This window comes from Phyllostomus hastatus, unplaced genomic scaffold (genome assembly GCF_019186645.2).
Source record: "Phyllostomus hastatus isolate PE091 unplaced genomic scaffold, TTU_PhHast_1.1 phas_contig_118, whole genome shotgun sequence".
In the NCBI taxonomy this organism is placed as follows: Eukaryota; Metazoa; Chordata; class Mammalia; order Chiroptera; family Phyllostomidae; genus Phyllostomus; species Phyllostomus hastatus.
The window spans coordinates 725,149-746,541 of NW_025333543.1; the positions used below are offsets into that span (position 1 = coordinate 725,149).

The 21,393-nt window shown below is 36.5% G+C and overlaps 1 protein-coding gene across 1 annotated transcript in view; it reads left to right on the forward strand.

Moving 5' to 3' along the window:
* SLC13A1 (solute carrier family 13 member 1) overlaps positions 1-21,393 on the forward strand; it is a 112,151-nt gene that overhangs the window by 76,518 nt on the left and 14,240 nt on the right. Inside the window, exons 8-10 of the mRNA XM_045847691.1 lie at positions 13,755-13,874; positions 18,301-18,399; positions 18,771-18,872. Coding sequence (XP_045703647.1) covers positions 13,755-13,874; positions 18,301-18,399; positions 18,771-18,872 — 321 coding nt within the window. The remainder of the gene's footprint in view (positions 1-13,754; positions 13,875-18,300; positions 18,400-18,770; positions 18,873-21,393) is intronic.

A 21,393-nucleotide genomic window follows, 5' to 3' on the forward strand; every position in this document is an offset into this window, starting at 1 on the left:
TACATATGTGAAAACCATTAAAATCTTTAAAACATAATTACATTTATTTTTTAAGATAATTAATTTATAATAAATTTAATAACATTTATTTTTTGACATACAGGGGAGAAGGTAAAGTGATATGTATTGAGCTCTTGCCAGATAATTTACATCCCTTTAGTGGATACATGTTCTATATATCCTTGCTGTGGAAATGGTGTATAATGGCAATTAAAAGCATAGGATCCGGGTTTAAAATGTCTGTGTTCAAATCCCAGTCTTCAGTTTATCAAGTAGGTGACCTTGGACAAATCTCTTTAAGTTTGTTACCTTGCCAGAAAAATAAGGATAATAATATCCCTCTCTTAGCAGGGGGATTCTGTGTTTCACATAAAATATTGGGTTGGCCGAAAAGTTCATTTAGGTTTTTCCATACTATGGCTCTAGTAGTGCTTAGTTGTTTTTAACTTCATCTGAAACAGTTTTGTTAGATTGTATAGTGACAGTTGTCATATCAGAGTGCATTTAAAAAAACTCATCAAAATTGGTGATTTTTATGTAGCCATTTTAATATTGGGGGTGGAAGAAAATTAGCAACATTTTCAGTGTATTATGCTTTATTACTTCAAGAAAAGTAAAAATGCAAAAAACAGTTTGTGCAGTGCACAGAGATGGTGCTGTGACTGTCAAAAGAGGTTTGCAAAGTTTCTTGGTACTATTGACATTTTGGCCAAATAATTCTTTGCTGTGGGACTGTCTTATGCATTGGAAGATGTTTAGCAGTACCCCTGGCCTTAACCCATTGAAGCCAATAGCAGGAGATAGCTGACATACTCAAAATATGCAAAACAATAAAGTTATTGGTGACAATGCAAAATATGTCTTTTATTTTACAGAAAAAAACTAAAGCGACTTATTGGTCAACCCAACAAATAGCACTTAGAACAGTACCCAGCACAGAGCATGTGCTCAATAAATGCTGATTATTTTTGTTAGAGATGAGACAGATGAGGTTCAGCTTAGCAGAGAGAGGACCAAATAAAGATCAGTCAGAGCCTCATAGTTTGTCTCCCTAAAACCTAGCTCCCTAGAAACATAATTGAACACATGTCTTAAAAGGGGATTATAACTGTAGCTGCTATGTGATGTGGCAACAACCCCTTTGATCTTGAGAGAAAACTTGTCTTTATAACATGATCCAAACCTAAAAGGTAAACTCCGTGTTTATGAAGAAATGAGTGCAAATAATTCATAAAAATCAAAGCATAAGAAATCTATAATAGTTTTTCTAGGGAGGCAGTAGAATAGTCTCTGCATCTTTTTGCACAGGTTAGAACAGCAGTGTGTAGATTGAGTCTGGGGCCAGGAGACCAATTAAGAGTCTGTTACCAAGCGCTGACAGATGACAATGGGGCAGAACAAGGCTAGTTGTGAAATGATAGGAGGATTTAGACACAAGAGACTGTAAAGTCAGAGGTGGTGAGTAATTAGATATGAAAATTTCAGGGAATTTTTTGCCAATATGGCTGTATAGATAATGATGCCATGCACCTCTAGACAAGACAGGGCAGGCTTATAGGAGAAATTAATAAGTTTGATTTTGGATGTATTGAAATGGCCTATTATTTGCCTATCCACAAGGAGATTTTCAGCAGGCATTTGCAAATTCATTGCTCAAGTTTGTTATCAATGTGTGGCTATATAAAAATATAAAATGAAAATCTTGAGTGTAGAAATAGTCACAGAGGGAGAGAAAAATTAGAATTGAGACACGGATAGACCCTTGGGAAATATTGACAACAAAGAAGGTGAGAAAAGTTAATTAAGGTAGGTAGAGAACCAGGAGGATGTGGTATATTGAAAGTCAAAGTAGAATAGCATTCTCTCTCTCTCTCTCTCTCTCTCTCTCTTTCTTTCTTTTTCTTTTGATTTAATCTGTATTGTATTTTTCCCCTTACTATTGAGTCCCCTTATATCCTCTCCCTCCAGCAATCACCACATTGTTGTCCACGTCCATGAGTCCTTTTTCCTTTTTGCTCAATCCCTCCACCCCCTAACCAAGCACCCTCAGCTGTCACCCTGCTCTCCGTCTATGAATCTGTGCCTGTTTTCCTTGTAGTTCAGTTTATTCATTAGATTTCACATATGAGTGAAATCATATGATATTTTTTCTTTCTGACTGGCTTATTTCACTCAGCATAATGTTCTCCAGGTCCATCCATACTGTTGCAAAGGGTAAAATATTCTTCTTTTTTTACTGCTAAGTAGTATTCCATTGTGTAAATGTCCCATAGTTGTTTTATCCACTCATCTACTGGTGGACAAGGGCTGCTTCCACATCTTGTTGATTGTAAATATTGCTGCAATGAACATAGGGGTGCTTATGTTCTTTCAAAACGGTGTTTTGGGTTCATTCAGATATATTGCCAGAAATGGGATAGTTGGGTGAAAAGGCAGATCCATTTTTAATTTTCTGAGATGTCTCCATATTGCTTTCCAAAGTGGCTGCACCAGTCTGCATTCCCACCAACAGTGCACAAGAGTTCCCCTTTCTCCACATGCTCATTGCACTTGTTTGTTGATTTATTGGTGACAGCCATTCTGACAGATGTGAGGTGATATCTCATTATGGTTTTAATTCTCATTTATCTGATAACTAGTGATGTTGAGCACATTTTCTTATGTCTGTTGGCCATCTGTATGTCCACTTTGAAGAAGTCTGCATTCAGGCCCTTTGCCCACTTTTTAACTGGGTTGTTTCTTTTTTGGTGTTTAATTTTGTTAAGTTCTGTATAAATTTTGGGTATTAACCTCTTATCAGATATATTGGTGAATATATTCTTCCATTCTGTGGGTTGTCTTTTTATTTTGTTGATGATTTCTTTTGCTGTATAAAAACTTTGTTGTAGTCTCATTAGTTTATCTTTTTCTTTTGCTTCTCTTGCCTGGGGAGATATGTCTGATAAAATATTGCTATGAGCAATGTCTGATATTTTGCTGCCTATGTTTTCCTCTATGATTTTTATGATTTCAGAACTAACATTTAAATCTTTAATCCATTTTGAATTTATTCTTGTGTGTGATATAGGAAGGGGATCTAGTTTCATTTTTCTTCACATATCTGTACAATTTACCCTACACCATTTATTGAATAAACAATCTTTAATTCATTGCATATTCTTGCTTCCTATGGTGAGCATTAATTGACCATTAAGGTGTGAGTTTATTTCTGGGCTCTCTATTCTGTTCCAGTGATCTATGTGTCTGGTTTTATGCTAACTACCATGCTGTTTTGATTACTGTCATTTTATAGTATAGTTTTGATATAAGGAAGCATGATTCCTCCCTCTTTGTTCTTCTTTCTCAGGATTGCTGTTGCTATTTGGAGCCATTTGTGGTTCCATATAAATTTTTGAAATGTTTGTTCTGGTTCTGTGAAATATGTCATCAGAATCTTGATAGGGATTGTATCAAATCTATAGACTTCTTTGGGTAGTATGGACATTTTAATGATGTTAATTCTTCAAATCCATGAACATGATATGTGCTTCGACTTATTTATATCTTCTATTTCTCTTGTCAGTGTCATATAATTTTCTGAGAATAGGTATTTTACAACCTTGGATAGGTTTATTATGAGGTATTTTATTCTTTTTGTAGCAATTGTGAATGGGATTGTTTTCTTCATTTCCCTTCCTATTAGTCTGTTATTGGCATATAAAAATGCAACTGATTACTGGATATTAATTTTGTATCCTGCTACTTTTCTGAATCTATTTATCAGTTCCAGTATTTTCTTGGTGCAATCTGTGGGTTCTGTATGTACAGTATCATGACATGTTCAGATAATGACAGTTTTACTTTTTTCTTTCAAATTTGGATGCCTTTTATTTCTTCTTCTTATCTTATTGCTGTGGCTGGGACTTCCAAAACTATGTTGTATAAGAGAGGTGAAAGTGGACGTGCCTGTCTTGTTCCTGATCTTAAGGGGAATGCTTGTAGTTTCTGCCCATTGAGTGTGATACTAGCATTGGGTGTGTCCTATATGAACTTTATTATGCTTAGGTATGTTCCCTCTATTCTCACTTTGCTGAGAGTTTTTATCATAAATTGGTTGTATCAAATGCTTTTTCTGCACCTATTGATATGATCATGTGGCTTTTATCATTCATTTTTTTATGTGATGAATCACATGTATTTATTTGTGAATGTTGTACCAACCTTGCATGGAATAAATCCCACTTGATCATGGTGTATGATCTTTTTGATGCACTCTTGTATTCAGTTTGCTAATATTTTGTTGAGGATTTTAGCATCTGTGTTTATCAGGGATATTGGCCTATCATTTTCTTTCTTTGTAGTGTCATTATCTGTTTTTGGAATTAGGATAATGCTGGCTTCATAAAATAAGTTTGGGAGCCTTCCCTCTTCTTGAATTTTATGAAATAGTTTGAGGACAGGTGTTCTTCTCAGAATGTTTGATAAAATTCACCTGTGAAGCCATCCGGTTCAGGGTTTTGTTGGTTGGGAATTTTTTATTATTGTTTCAATTTCACTAGGTGTAATCTGTCTGGTCAGATTATCTGTTAATTTCTGATTTAGTTTTGAAAGATTGTATGTTTTTAGGAATTTATCCATTTTGTCCAGGTTGTCCAGTTTGTTGGCATATAGTTGTTTATAATATTTTCTTACACTCTTTTGTATTTCTTTTTTGCATGTTTATTTATTTTATTTATTTTCATTTTTTCCACATTTTTTTGTTGTTCAAGTACAGTTGTCTCCATTTTCCCCCAACCCCAGCCATCCCCACTTCCCACTACAGATCCTACCCCACTTTGGTGGGGTATGAACCTAAGACACACCTAGGTTTTAAAGGAGGAAAATAGAGAAAAAAATTCTGAAGCAAAAAAAGTGGTAAAAAAGTGCATCTTATAGTCTGAAAAATATGGTCTCCTCTCCCACTTCCCCACTGGTTATTGTCAGTTTCTTCTTAATTTCAATGTCTCTGGTTATATTTTGCTTGCTTGTTTGTTTTGTTGATTAGGTTCTACTTATGGGTGAGATCTTCTTTTGTATTTCTTTGGTGTAAGTTATTATTTCTCCTCTTTCATTTCTGATTATATATATAGGTCCTCTCTCTTTTTTTCTTGATGAGTATGGTTAAAGCTTTGTCAACCTTTTTATCTTTTTAAAGAAACATCTTTTGGATTCATTGATTTTTTTAGACTCTATTTCATTTATTTCTGCTGTAATCTTTATTATTTACTTCATTCTACTTTGGGCTTTGCTTGGTTTTCTTTTTCAGTTTCCTTAAAGTGTAAAGTTAGATTGTTTATTTGAGCTTTTTCTTGTTTTTTTTTTGTTTTTTTTTCTTGTTTTTTTGAGATAGGCCTGTAATGCTATGAATTTTCCTCTTAGGATAGCTTTCCTAGTATCCCACAGATTCTGAGTTGTTGTGTCCTCATTTTCACTTGATCAAATCTTTTTATTTCTTCCTTGAACATGTTGTTGACCTAGTCATTGTTTAATAGCATGTTATTTAACTCCCCTGTCCTTTCATGTTTTTCCATGTTTTCTTGTGATTGATTTCTAGTTTCATAGAATTGTGGTCAGAGATGCTTGATATGATTTCAATCTTCCTAAAGTTATTTAGACTTGTTTTGTGTCTCAACATGTGATGGATCCTAGAACACGTTTCATGTGCTCTTGAAAATAGTGTGTATTTTGCTACCTTGGGGTGAAATGTTTTGCAGATATCAATGAAATCCATTTGATCTAGTGTGTCATTTAAGGCTGCTAGAGAACAGTATTTTCACACTGGAGGATGAGCCAGGAGCGTGCAATGTGGGTGAAGGGTCAAGTAGGCTGATGGCTGGGAAAAAGTTTTTGTTCTCATCTGATGTCATCTAAGAGGGCAGTTTTGGTGAAATAGTGGGGACCAAGGCAGAACTGAGACTGGAGAAAGTTAACAAGAGAGTTCATAGTGGGGAGTGGATGGTAGCTGATTTTAATGAGTCTTTCAAATTTGACAAAGAAAAGAAGAAAAGAACAAGCCTGGTATAATCAGAGGCAGAGAGGGAAATATCAGATTGGTTTTATACTCAGGGAAAGGGCACTCAGGTAAAAAACAGAGGTGTGAAATTTGAGGGGGGAAAGGGGGAGAATACTGATCGGCTGAGAATCTGGTAAAAGTAGCATGAAGTTAAAACAAGAGTAGACATAGATATAGAGGATATTTTGGCAGTTACCAGAGGGGCAGGAGTTATGGGGGGGACTAGTAAAAAACTTGATGGGATTAAGAAGTACAAATTGGCAGTTACAAAAATAGTAACAGGGATGTAAAACACAACATAAGCAGTATAGTCAATAATATTATAATAACTATATACAGTATCAGATCGGTACTGGATTTATCAGGGTCATCACTTTATAAGTTATATAAATGTCTAATCATGACATTGTACACCTGAAACTAATGTCACTCTGTATGTCAACTGTAATTGAAAAAAAAGTTATTAAAAAAAAGAGTAGAAATGTTAGTTTTGGAAAAGAAGGACCTAGCTTCCTGAGTGATAATGTGAGGGAAGGAGAGAACACATGAAGACAGACGTTTCAAATCATGTAGACAACTCCCTCATTTCCCAGATGATGAAGCTGAAGCTCAGAGCATTTAAGTGAGATCACTCACCTGTGAGGAAGTGGGAGGTGAAGGGGTTGTCTGAGGCCCAGCACCTTTTCCACTCTGTAGGCTCACTGCCTTGCAGACTATGTGTGAAGGGTCAAGTTGGCAAAATTCTATTTCAAAATGCTCTCTCCCTGATATTTATCCACTGTTCCACTGACATATTCTTCCAATCATCTCTTCCATTACTAACACTATTGTTAATAAATACAACCCTATAATTAACCCATTTCTTCCTGTTCTGGTTACTGAAAGACCCACCGGTTCTTTACCTCTATTTGTGTGGGTGCTGTATCATCCATCCGTAACTCTGCTTAGTTCCTCGTACATTGCTATTCCCATCTCCTCTTAGCATAAACTATATTCACATTTCTCTAAACTTGTCTGCTCCACACACATGCACAACCACCACCCTTGGTGACTGTAAGCTTGTAAAGGCTTCATCCTTATTCTTCTGTTAGCCCACAAGGGCACAATAGGAGATCAATAAACACTGCTTGAGATGAACAGTACCAAGGCATAAACAAATTGCTGACTGCTCTTGGGAATCATCTAAATAACTAAATAACCTTTTTATAATAAAATAGAGTTATTAAGGGAAATCTTATTAGGAACAATAACTGTTTTTCAAAAGAGTAGCTTTGATGCATCAATATTATTTAACAAATAGAGCAGCTATTAGTTAAATGCAAAAAAACAAATCTACCAAATTAAGAATGGAAGATTCTTGCAGGTAAAATTTCATAGCTTTTTGATTATCAAAGTATATTATTCAGTTTGTGGGTGTCAGCTGTGAAATATGTGGGTATGCAAAGCAGATCAGAAGGAAGTTGTATTATCAATGATTTGCACAGTCACTGTTACTAATGACATGTTAAATGCTAACTATTACAGGTTCACAAACCAACAAATGGTAAAAGAAATAGGTTTATAGTTGCCCTAAATTTAAAGTCCACATCCCTAACTTCTTTTTTGGCTTGTTACAGAAGGAAAAGATAAACCAGTTACCTAGCAATAGCTATCTTCAAAAGTTACCATGATAATTCCCCTGAAGAAATGAGACATACATATTTCTCAGAAAGAATTTCTCTGGCCAATACTACAGAAGAAATTTGGTTATTATAGAGTTTGGACTCAGATTTTGATTCAGGTTTCAACCTTACTATATAATAATTAGCTTAACTTCTAAGAACATCAGTTTTTTCATCTGTGAAATGGGGTCAAAATTCTAATTTAGAACAGTATTGTGAGGATTAAATGACACAATGCATACATGGCTCTAAGCAAAGGGCCTGGCACATAGGAAATTGCCAATAATGCTAGTGTTGTTGCTGCTGCTTCTACTTTTGTATTTGCTGTTAGAAATATAAGCCTGGCTCATATATAACAAGGAGTTAATATTTGAAAAGAAACTTCTGGAAGTACACAGAAACAAAAACTGAAAAGTGACTTTGATTCACTAATAATCAAAACAGTCATAATCAAATGGACTATAGTCAGTGTGGATGCTAGCTTATAGTGGCCCAAATCTGTTTCAAGGCTGTAAATTTTCATAGCTACATTCATTCTTTTGAGATCATTTCTGTGTCTTTAATTAGAATTATTTATCATCTGGTAGCTGGACATAAGACCCGCAATGACAGCACTGTCTTCCTAGGTTTCAACATTGACATGAATATATGCTTCAGGTCAAAGCATGTCTCTGCTATGGAGCAATTATTTCTGTAGTGCTCTAAAATGTCTAAAAAACATCAAGTTTGTTCTCTAGCCTCTGGATATTTATTTATTTTTATTGTTCAAGTACAGTTGATATATTTCAAGATATATGAAATTTTCTATTTTCACCTCAGAGCTGCAATTGAGGGCATTGAGTTTTAATGAAAAGAGGTTGTGGGGTTTTTTTTATACTTTATTGATTATGCTATTACAGTTGTCCTGATTTTTCCTTTGTCCCCCTCCACTAAACACCCCCCACTCCCTTAGGCAATCCCTCCACCAAAGTTCACATCTATGGGTCACTATAGGGTCATCTATAAATTCTTTGGCTACTCTACTTCCTATACTGTACTTTACATCCCCATGGCTGTTCTTTTTTTATTTTTATTTTTTACTTTTTTCATTGATGCTCAAGTACAGTTGTCACCATTTTCCCACCACCACCTTCCCCTGCCCTACCCATGCCCACCTCCCAACCTCAATCCCACCCCACCTTGGCTCTGTCCATGGGTCCCTCACTCATGTTCATTTACATCCCCTTCTCTTCTTTCACACATTATTTTCCTCTCACCTCCACTCTGATTACTATCAGTTTGTTGTTGATTTCAATGTCTCTGGCTATATTTTGCTGCCAGTTTGTTTTGTTAATTAGGTTCCACTTATAGGTGAGATGCAAATTAAAACCACAATGAGATACCACTTCACACAGATCAGAATGGCCATCATAAACAAATCAACAAACAAGTGCTAGGGAGGTTGTAGAGAAAAGGGAATCCTACTGCACTGTTAGTGAGAATGCAGACTGCTGTAGCCACTGTGGAAAACAGTATGGAATTTCCTCAAGAAACTAAAAATGGAATGGCCTTTCAACCTAGCAATTCCACTGCTGGGTTTATACCCCAAGAACCCTGAAACACTAATTCAAAAGAACCTATGCACCCTAATGTTCTTAGCAGCGCAATTTACAATAGCTAAGTGCTGCAAACAGCCTAAATGCCCATCAGTAAATGAGTGGATCAATAAACTATGCTACATTTACACAATGGAATACTATGCAGCAGAAAGACAGAAGGAGCTCCTACCCTTTGCAACAACGTGGATGGAACTGCCAAGTATTATGCTAAGTGAGGTAAGCCAGGCAATGGAACCTGTGGCTGTTCTTTAACTACTTATTTGTACTCCTTAATCCCCTCTCCTCTTCACCCATTCTCCCCTTCCCCCTCCCATCTGCCAACCTTTCAGGCAACTAATTTCTTTTCTCTTGCTTTTAAAAGTCTTTCTTTATCTTTAACCTTTGACCTTTACACTCCTCCTGGGTTAAAATCCAGCTTGGCTGCACAGTCCATGACCCTGAGCAATTCACTTAACCTTCTGAGACTCAGTGTCTTCCTGTGTAAAATGGAAATACAAAGATTTTCTCACAGGATTTTCGTTAGAGTATCCGTTCATTCCTACACCTCTGCCTGACCTCTAAGACTCAGAGTGCCCCCAGGGTGCATTCCTGAGTCTCCATTTACTATCAAAATCTTCATACCCATTTCCATGGTTTATGAAACCATCTCTATGTTTGGTAACTACCAACTTTGTATTCCTAACTTTTTCTCCTCTCAGTTCCAGACTTATTTATCTCCTGCCTATCTGACATGGCCAGTTGGAAAAGTAAGGGACATTTCAAGTTCACAGGCCCACAACAGCATTTCTGATCCACCACTCCCTCACACTTCAGCCAACCCATTCTTCCTTCTGACTTCATTTCAATCAATGGAACTTTTCTCCATTTCCTACATTTTATCCCAAATACAGGGTGTGGCAGAAGTAATGCCTGTGTGAGTGTGGTTGGTATGGTAATAATACAGTGTAAAAATTTATAGTTTTGATTTGAACATTTCACCTAAAATGTCACATGGTGTACTTGAGTGTGATATTGTTATGTTACAGAATTACATAGCTATGATTTGGTAATAAAAAAGAGGCATTATTTGTGTCAGACCCTGTATATCGGAATCTATTCCTTCTGTTTATCTGCACTGCTATCAACCCAAACTAAGCTAAACCCTACTCTACTCTCACTTCCCCTATTGCAGTGCAAACCTTCCTCTGTCTGCTAATACATTTCCCTATGTGTTTGTCATCTATTGCTGTTTTTACAAATTACTATCAGTTTAGTGCCTTAAAACAGCACAAACTTATCATCTCATCATTTTTGTGGGTCAGACAGGGCTGGAGCCTAGGCACAGGTTAGCTGGGTCCTTGGCTCAAGATTTTGTCAGCCTGAAAGGTGTCAGCTGAGCCTGTAATCACCACAGAAGCTCAGGGTTCTATTCCAAGCCCATTCAGGTTGTTGAAAGAATTCAGTTCCCTGTGGTTGGATTTCTGAGGCACCAATTTTTTGCTGACTGTTGGCATGAGATCATTCTCAGCAACTACCAGTTACCCCAAGATCCTAGCTACATGGCCCCTTCCTTTGACAACATGAAAGCTTACTTCTTTAGGTCAGCAGGAAAATATCTCTTATGGGCTCGCCTGATTAAGCCAGACCCACCCAAGACAGCCTTTAAAAATATTAACTCAGTCACATGATGGGGACTTTTATTAGCACTGCAGAATTCCTTGAATTTGGCCATAAAAGAACCTAATCACAGGTACAACATCTTATCATATCTACAAGTTCTATCTGCACAGAAGGGGAGAGGATTATACAAGGCATGTATACCAGGGGCAGAGATCTTGAGGGGGATCTTGAACTCTGCCTCCCACACCTTGGCTTCCACTCTTGTTCCCTTTAGTCTTGAGAACTTACCTGATCAACATGTTTTATGCACGTAACAATTTTACATAGATTTAAAATTAGATCATGTCACTAATTTATTTACTATGTTTCAACTACTCCTAATCCCATTTGTACTAAAATTCAATTTTTTCTGATGGCCTACAAGGTTATACATGACCTGACTCCTGGCTACTTCTTGGACTTTATTTCAAGTCACTGTACCTTAATTCACTACCCACAACCACACTGGTCTCTAAGTCTCCCACATTCCAAATTCATTCCCACCTCAGGGCCTTTGTGCTTGCAATTCCTGTCTGTAATACTGTTTCAAATACTGTTATTTACATGACTGCACCCTTCTTGCCATTTTGATCTCATCTCAAATCATCTTCCTTGACCACATTCTATAAAATTTCTCCCTCCCCCTAGTAATTATTACATTATTTTTGTTTTATTTTCTGATTCATTATATGCTTACCTGTTTATTGCCTGTATTCTTCATTTACATATAAACTTTAAGAGAGCCTGGACCATGTTCATCTAATTTACCATGACACTTCTAATAGCTAGAAGAGTACCTGGCACATGCTAGACACTCAAAACATAGTATAGGGTGGAAGAAAAGGATCCTATCAGAATTAAATGTACTTACTTGGTCCAGGATGGAAGAAACCTACATTTCCTCCAAGCAGATTCTTGCAGTCACTCTGCTTTTAGGATATGCAGAAGTAGGACAAGAGACACCAGGGTGAAACTAATCCTTACACTATGCTGTTCACTCCATTTTCATCCAAAATATTCACTCTGTACAAGTGTAAGGGTTGGGATAATGGAGTTTCGCAATCCAGAGTGGTATTTACTTCCTTACTACTGAAGAGAAAAAACAAAAACAAAACAAAACAGAGTTTAGTTTTTTCAGGATTTCATTTTCCTAAATGAATTATTTTTCCAGGCAAAACTTCTGAAAACCCCTTTTCAGATGAACAAATCTTAAAGGATTCTCTGCAGTGTGTGGGAGTAACATTCAGCCCGATTGCATGGTACAAGCCACAGGTGGTGGAATGAGACTGGGTTGGGGCATTGTTTTGACCCGGGTCCAAGTGGAATTTCTAAATGTCTTTTGGCTAATCAGGATAACTAGGCCATCGACCTATAATCCAAGTCTAACAAAGTTATGGGAAATAAGCCGAAGGCTTTCCTCTTAATTTATTTTCAACTGAAAAAAACAACTTTTTTTAAGCAAGCAATTCTCAGTAGGGCCTCTTGGACATGATAAAGCATCTTTCCATTCTCCAATTCTTTGTATTCTCTAGTGTTTCTTATTTATCATTTATCACTTTCTAATGCATAAACATGTAAGCTAATCCTTGAATCTCTTCAAGGTAGATAAAAATCATCCTCACATTACTAATGATATCTCTAGGAACTTGGGATATCAGCAACTTTTTATAAGCTCAAAGAAATTGTAGAAATCTAGAGTTTTGAAAACTTAACAGTCTTTGCATTACTTAGGAATCATCCTAAAATAAACCAAAGAATGCTCTAAAATATAATATATAAATTTGGCTTATGTTGGTGCATTTGGTATGAAACATTTTATTTCTTTACATGATCTTTTTAAATGACAAAATACAGATGTGATTTAAATAAAATAAGAAGTTAAAAGTTTATTATTTCTATAAAGTTCTCTATATTTTGTGATTTCAAAAATAATAAAAATATGTTAATGATGTTTTTATTACTTCTGTATATTTATTGTACTTTCTAGATTTTCAACTCTTTCTCAAATTTCCTGTTTTTATTCCCCCAAATTATAAAATAGAATAACTATACAATAACTATAAGAAAACTTATTTGGAATTTAGATTACATTTTGAAACAATGAATGTGAGGTTGCCAAAGACACTGTGCTTGCATTTGACTTTTTTTCCTGTTGTTGCTGTTGTTTTGTTATTATGTGAGCTAAAAAGCTGAAAATAACTGGGAAAGATAAAGGAAATGTTTATGTTTTACACTTTTAATTAATTTTTATCTGGTCTAGATTTATTCCATTTGACTGCGCCCAAAGCACTATCTAATTCTAGGAAGCAAGGACTAACATGTGTGTGGCTTGATGGTTGCGGTTGCCTTGGGGGAGGAGGGAAACAGCTTCGTAGGTACCTGGCATGCCCGCTACCTCTGTGCAATGGTAATGGGCATTCAGAAATGGTAATTTTCATCTGTTCCCAAGTCTGCTTATTTGTCTTTCCTCACACACACATTCATGATTTCACTACTAACAACAAAACACACTCCTCCATGCATACCCATTTCTCGTGCATTTAATGAGCAAGAGGTACTGTTCTAGGTTCTTAGCATGTCCTTACAGACTGAGTCAACAGGAATCATAACATACCCACTCTTGTTTTTGTGGTAAGTAGCAATAAGTATGTACTTACCAATCAAGAGATAAGGAGAAACACTATCTTCTGTTCTGGCTGGTGAAGCCCTCCTGTATCCTCCTTCAGCTGCAGGCACAGGAGAGCTACGCACTGCTGCGCCCCACTGACCGTCGGGAGGGATTCCACTTGTGCTCCTCCGTGAACACTTTTTCTTGTTTTCACACAGGCGCTACTCTAAGTGTCAGTGCCTCAACTTTGGATCATGGTTTATGCTTTCCTTCCCGGCTTCTATCACTATTCTACTCTTGTCCTGGATCTGGCTTCAGTGGCTCTTCCTAGGATTCAAGTAAGTAAATTGTCTGTGTTCATCAGGTAAATGAAAGTGTCTAGGTTCCCAGTCCTCAGCTGCTCATACAGGGCTCTTTCACTGATTTAATGAGGCTGCATTTCTGTATTTCTCTTCCTCACAAAATTGACATATACAAACACATATTTTAAAGATATTTTATTCTAGAATACTATGTAAACAACATTGGCTATTGAAGAGAGTTTGTGGAAGAAGCTCTATCTTGGTTTCCCAAATTTGAATCCTAAGCCAATAACATATTTGTAGGCCAGAGAAGCATAAGGAACTCATTATGATGAGAGTGAAATTTTAAGATGTTTTGCTCCTCCTCTTGGTTTAATGTGGGAAATTCCTCAGGTTATTGAGTTACTTCAAACTGTAACATGCAGGGCTTCCTGCTTTATCTGAGCACCCTAACTGGTATGTCCTTGAAAAAATAAAGATCTAAGAGCGTGCTCTGTGCAAATAGCATTGGGTTTGGAATCAGGAGACCAGGGACAAAGTCGTGGCTTCTCCAAGCCAGGTAGGTTACCTTTGCAAGTCCTGATCCATTCTTAGTCTCAGCATCTTCAACTGTAAAACAGTAGAATTTAACTGGAAGATCAGTAACATCACTTCCAATATGTAATTCTAACACATTTGGGCCCAAGTTGAACACATAGAAGCCAAGATAAGAAATGCTGGTCAAAAATGAGCTGCTAAAATGTCAAATGTACGTATTCAAGGAAAATTTGCAAACATTACGTTGGCTGGGACAGAAGTTGGTGACTCATAAGTGCCAATAAATTACATGACTTAAATAACAGCTAGTCTTTAAAATTATGAAGGGTTCTACCAAAAATCCAAAAATGTAGCATTATGTATTCGACACATATAACAATATTCCAAGAAAGGCTGCATGTCAAACCTTGAGGATTTTTTCCTGAAAAATAAAGCAGTTCAAGTTTATTTTTGTAGGATTTTATTTAAACAATGTCAAGGATCAATGAATAAAACAGCATGTTATCCACCAAGCAGGTGAGACTGACACCAGCTATTTGTGCATTCCTTGAAAAATGGAGCACCGTGGTCAGGTCCTGCTCCATGCTGGTGCCCCAGTTTTCCAAGTCTGGTCGTATAAGGACTGATATTTTTCCCTCTCTTTCCTCTTCCTGGTTTTTCTCCAGAACCGCTGTTATTTTATTAGTAGTGGAGAGATGGTAGTGATAATTTTTTTAAGAAATCTATTTGTCCAGATTGTGGAAGCAGCATGTGACAGTGGTCCTGCTGATGCAAATATGTGGAGTGTCACTGACTTCAGCGGGTGGGCACCAGTGGGGAGAGGCCTGCTGTGTACTAAATGCCCCTTCCTGGAAAATCCAAGCCTTCAGGGGTCTATTCAGTTGTACAGGTAGCAATGCGGGCTGCAGGGGATAGGAAACTTAAACCAATGGGGAAAGCATCCTCTCCGAGACCCATAGCTGTTTCCTTCTTTTATTTTTTTTTAATTCTCACTGGAGGATTTTTTAGTTATTGACTTTAGAGAGAGAGGAAGGGGGAGAGCTAGAGAAAGACAGAGAGAGAGACAGGGAGAAAGAAAAACATCTATGTGAGAGAGAAATATGGATTGTTTGTCTCCCATGTGTACACTGAGCGGGGATTGAACCGACAACCTTTTGGTGTATGGGACAATGTTCCAACCAAATGAGCCACCCGACAAGGACTCCTTCTTTTTTGCTATATGTAAATGACTTTATAAAATATTTATGTAACCATCATTTTTGGGAAATGGTCTCCCCATTTAAAAAGAAGAATTAAAAAGATAAAGGGAAGATGTATTGAAATGTATTCTCCACGAGGAAAAACATTTGTTGTGAAGTGCATACATTAGGCAAAGCCCATAAATCATAACCAGTGGCATGTTTTAGCAGCCCACTTGCTGTCCACCACTGGTTAGTCACTGCACAGCTTCATGGTCCTGCTCATTTTTCAGTGTCCTTTTCAGTCTGCCTGGGCGTTCACCTCCAGAGGTTTTAGAATGACAAACAGAAATGATCAGCCACTCCCCTGGCAAGTCCCATACATTCTGATTAGTGTGTTGGCTGTTAACACAGTTAACTCTCACATTATAAATGACCCCAACATACTTGGGAAGAAGCAGCTCATCTATCAATGCCACCAAACTTATTTAAATGGAGAGGTTGATGCATTGTCATATGCTTCATCAGTTCCTTTGTGAAGGCATTAACCTTCATTTATGGCAACGCCAATTTGGCTTTTGACTTAACTATTTATGGTCCCCCTAAAAGTGACAAAGTACAAATGCAATCTACAGGGTGGGAAACAGTTTATTAGGGACAGTTTGTTTCTTTCTTTAATTCCACTTTTCTATTCTATAGATGGCTTTCAAGGTAGTCCATAGACTAGCCTCTTATAATAGCATTTATATTGTGACAAGGGGTAAAATTCTGACACAGGCATTAGTCAGTGATTGAATTGATCTTGAATGTGACAACATCCATGTAATCGGGTTCATGGTCGGAAGGTATGCCAGAGACTGATTATAAATGTGTAGGACGGATGACATAGGATACTTTGCTCCTTCAAAGCAATAATAGTTCAAACAAGTTGAAATAGCAGTGTTACAGAAAAATAAAGAAATAAAATGTATCTTTGTGTGATAGCTACCTTTATGCCACCTCAGTCTTCCTACTACTCCCTCATAAATATCCATGTTACCCCAGTAATTTACAGAAGAAAATGCTCCTTTTTATTTTTTCACTGATTTATTGAGATATCCTTGAGATACAAAGAGCTGTAGATACTTATATACAAAACTTGATGTGTTTGGAGATAATTATATACCTATGAAACCATCATTAATATCAATGCCAAACTTATCCACCACCTCCAAAAGATTCTTCCCACGCCCTTTGATTTTTTTGTTTTCATTTTTCCTTTTGTGGTAAAAAGCACTTAGCAGGGGATCTACCCCCTTAGCAAAAATTTAAGTATATATACAACACAGTATTAATTACAGGCCCTACAGTTAATTGTAGGCCCTATTCCAGAACTTTAGCATAACTGAAATTTTGTACCCTGTGATTGACACCTCCCTATTTTTCACCTCCCCAACCCCTGGGAACCATATTTTTACTCTCTGCTTCTATATTTTTCACTATTTTAGATCCCACATGTAAGTGAGATCATGCAATATTTGTTTTTCTATGTCTAACTTCACTTTAGCATGATGTCCTTCAGGCCCATCCATGTTGTAGTATGTATTGGTATGTTATTCCATTTTATGGCTAAATAACAACCCATTGTATGTATATACCACTTTTTCTTTATCCATTGGTCTGTTGATGGGCATTTAAGTTGCTTCTATACCTTGACTCTTGTGAATAATGCTGCAGTGAACATGTGCATGCAGGTATCTCTGCGATCCAGATTTCAATTCCTTTGGTTGTATATTCAGAAGTACTTTTCATTCCTACATATAATGTAATCTAACTGAGCTGCTTATAGACATTCCAAGAGGTAATCCACAAGAATCTAGGCATTTTCCCATTTTTTTCTTCCTCTGGAGGAAATTTATTTATTTTTTAAAGCTAGGTGTAGAAGAGTACTTCACAAAAATTGTTCAAAGTTTTGAAGACCCTGACCTTCAGGACAGAAAAATTGCTCATTGGGGGAAAAGGTCACTAAAATAAGCAGCTAAAAGGAATAGAAACTGGCAATTACTATTGGAAATAAGTTAGAAAGTTATCTGGTGGAGGCTACTAGATTGTAAGTGGTGAAGAAACTTGAACAGGAAATGTAATACCATTGGTTTTAATTCTGAGAATAGACCCAGTTTGGACAGCATCCATGATCAGTGCATGGGACTTCCCCACACTAGTGTATAACTTGAGTTAGCACATTTGTGAAAATTGATGAGTCTGACAACAAAGTATCTCAGACATTTGACAAAGGAACTGTTGAGTTAATGAATCATATATTTACCATGAATGCCAGTGTTTAGAGATATTGGGCCAAAGAAATATCTGTGACACTGCAACAATTGGATCAAACTCATTCATGTGCAACAATTAACAATCAATATATATAATAAATATATTGAAATATATGAGTCAGATACATAAAGTGTAGAGATGAATGGAACATGGCAAAATTTTAACATGATGCAAAAGGACTTGGAAAAAAAAGAGATCAGTGGAAGATGGCATGGAAAATATGGAAAAGAACTAAGCATTGAAACTTGAGCAAAGCTGGAAAACACAGAAAAGAGAGGAGGGAATATTTAAAGAAGGAGACAGAGGTATAGGCAAAAAGTCCAGATTTCTGTTATTAGCAGGATTTGTATTTTATGGAGCTTTCACACAAGTATCTTCTATAAAGGGAAAATTCTTTGCTTACTGGAAAATTCTTTGCTTACTCTTTTCAGTTTTAAGGAGATGTTTACCTGTGGCAAGACCAAGACAGCCAAACAAAAAGCTTGTGCTGATGTGATTAAACAAGAATACCTAAAACTTGGGCCAATAAGGTAAGATTGATGTTTGTATGTGAACATACATACTGTATTTATTAAAGCAAAGAAGCACATGATTGTCTGTAATGTATTTATAATATTTGATAGGGGCCCCCAGTGTGCTATCCTTTGTGAAAGTAGGTACTAACCTCATGACAAAATACATATGTTTTCTAAATAAAATTTACTAGATGGAATGACAAGAAGCTGAAAGACCCATGGCAGAAGAAAGTCCTTTGCCAACTGCACTGATTCTCTCAAATTATTGACACATCTAGTTTTTAGTTGTTAGTGTTCTGTTAATATTATTCCTGATAATAGCTCAGGGAGCTTCTGCAACAATCCTGACTGAGAAAATAAATGAAAGGATTGAAATTTTTCTGCAGGTATCAGGAAATTATCACCTTAACCCTCTTCATTATAATGGCCCTGCTATGGTTTACCCGAGATCCTGGATTTATTCCTGGTTGGTCTTCACTTTTTCACAAGTAAGTGTTACATGTTATGTTTGTCAGCCCCTTGTGTTTTATTGGGTTGGCCAAAATGTTTGTTCAGTTTTTAAGTAAAAATAGAAGACCCATTTTTAATTTTCACCAATAACTTTACTGAACAACTTATTCACCATTTTGTTCTACTACCTTCTGCCATCTTTCGGGCAACTTCGTAATCTCATCTTCCCAGAACTTTTTGTCTTTTTGAGCAAAGAACTGTTCCAGGTGCCTTTTGCAGTCTTCCAGGGAATTGAAATTTTTTTCCATTAAAAGAATTTTGTAAAGACTGAAATAAATGGAAATCCAAAGGTGCAATGTCTGGTGAATATGACAGAAGAATCAGAACATCACAGCCAAGCTGTTAACAGTTTTTGTCTGGACATGAAAGAAACATGTGGTCTTGCATTATCCTGATGGAAGGTCACGCATTTTCTGTTGACTAATTCTAGTTGCTTTTCATTGAGTGCTGCTTTCGAGTTGGTCTAACTGGGAGCAGTACTTGTTGGAATTAGTCATTTGGTTTTCTGGGAGCAGCTCATAACAGAGAACTCCAATCCCACTTTACACAAAACATCACCTTTTTTTGGATGAAGACTGGCCTCTGACATGGTTGGTGGTGGTTCATTTCATTTGCCCCATGATCTCTTCCATTCCACATTATTGTAAAGAATCCACTCTTCATTGCCCATCACAATTTATTTTAAAAAACAACACCTTTTCATTACATTTAATTAGAGAATTGCATGCAGAAATATGGTCAGGAAGGTTTTCTGGCCTAACTTATGTGGAACCCAAACATCAAAGCAATTAACATAACCAAGCTGATACAAATGATTTTTAACTTCAGTGCTCGATTTGGGTATTTTGAGTATGTCAGCTATTTTCTGTGTGGTATAACACTAATTTTTCTCAGTTAATGTCTCAATTTAATCGCTATCAACTTCAATTAGTCTATCCGACCATGGAGCATTGTCCATCGAGAAACCTCTAGCATGAAACTTTAAAAACCACTTTTGACACATTCAGTGAGTCACAGCACCTTCTTCATACACTGCACAAATCTCTTCTTTTGTTTGTTTGTGTTTTTACCTTTGTTGAAATAATAAAGCATAATATGCTGAAAACATTGCTTATTTTCTTCCATCTTCAGTATTAAAATAGCTACACAAAAATTCATCAGTTTTGATAAGTTTTTTCAATCCATGTTGATATTATAGCTGTCACAATACAATCTAACAAAATTGTTTCAAATGAAGTTAAAGAAAACTGAACACTATTAGAGCCAGCATGGGGGGCGGGGGGAATGAACAAACCTTTTGGCCATCTCAATACACTTTGCTTTTTTCCTAACCAATTAGTATAACTCTGAAAGACTGTATGAGATTTTCTTCTTCCTTTCCATTGAAAAGATTTCTTAATTCTAATCCTTTCAGGGAGAAAAAAAATAAGGAATGAAAAATGAGGTAAGACCTCAGGCAAGATAACCAACTACAATGACACCAAAAATCAGGCTCCTTTAGACAAGGCTATTTCCAACCTTCCAAAATTAGAAATACAGTGTGCAAGAAAGCCATGTTCTGTGGTAATTAGAAGTGTAAATTTTGGAACCATACCACCTGGGTTCCATTCCGGCCTCTTTCACACTGAGCAGGTCACATCTCTGAATTCCTTTACCTGTAAAACAGAGCTAATGAACACCTAGAACAGTGCTGCCCTTCTACCTACATGAAGTGCAATGTAAGTGTTTGTTATGTAAAGCACCAATCCATGCTTCTTAATAACCTGATATGAATTCATATTCTGTGATTTTTGCCAATTTTTTTTACTTCTTTGGAGAATTATTTATTTGGCCCAATGTCTTTTTATCTATTTATGTCCATTAAATACTAATTCACTATAAACCCATGCCTACACCTCTTTTGTAGATAAGGAATTCCTGATGAAGTAATGTCAACCAAACTGTTAGAAGCTGGGTCAGAGTTTATTTTAACTTTCAGTGTCTTGTATACCAGCAGTCATTGCTGAGTCATGTGAAATGAGGAGGAAGATTGTAGCATAATTTTCTAAATTAAGGAGCATCCTACATATCATTATAAAGTGGGCTTGAGATTTGTGTTCCCAATCTATCTTTTGCTGAATTAATCTGGTTGCTAAATTCAGCAGATCTCTTATTTGGACTTCCTGTCTCATATTCCCCAGCAAGGATCCATATATTCGGGGGCAGAAACCAAAATTATTTGAGTCAAATGTATTCTTCCCACATAGAATAAAGAAATTCCTTTTTCTTGAATCAGAGCTTTCTGGTTATACAGATATTGCTGACACTTTTTAAAGGTGCAGAATCTGAGTCCAAATTCCTAGTGAGCACACAAGTGTAGCAATGCAATGTGGGAGCATGTTTCAAAGAATTAGCTTCAGATTTATAAACTTTCTGATTCCTGTAAAACTAAAACATTTCATTTTTGAGTTGTCAAAACAAAAGAGAGCTTCCAATTACTCAATGCAAACTATTTAAAGG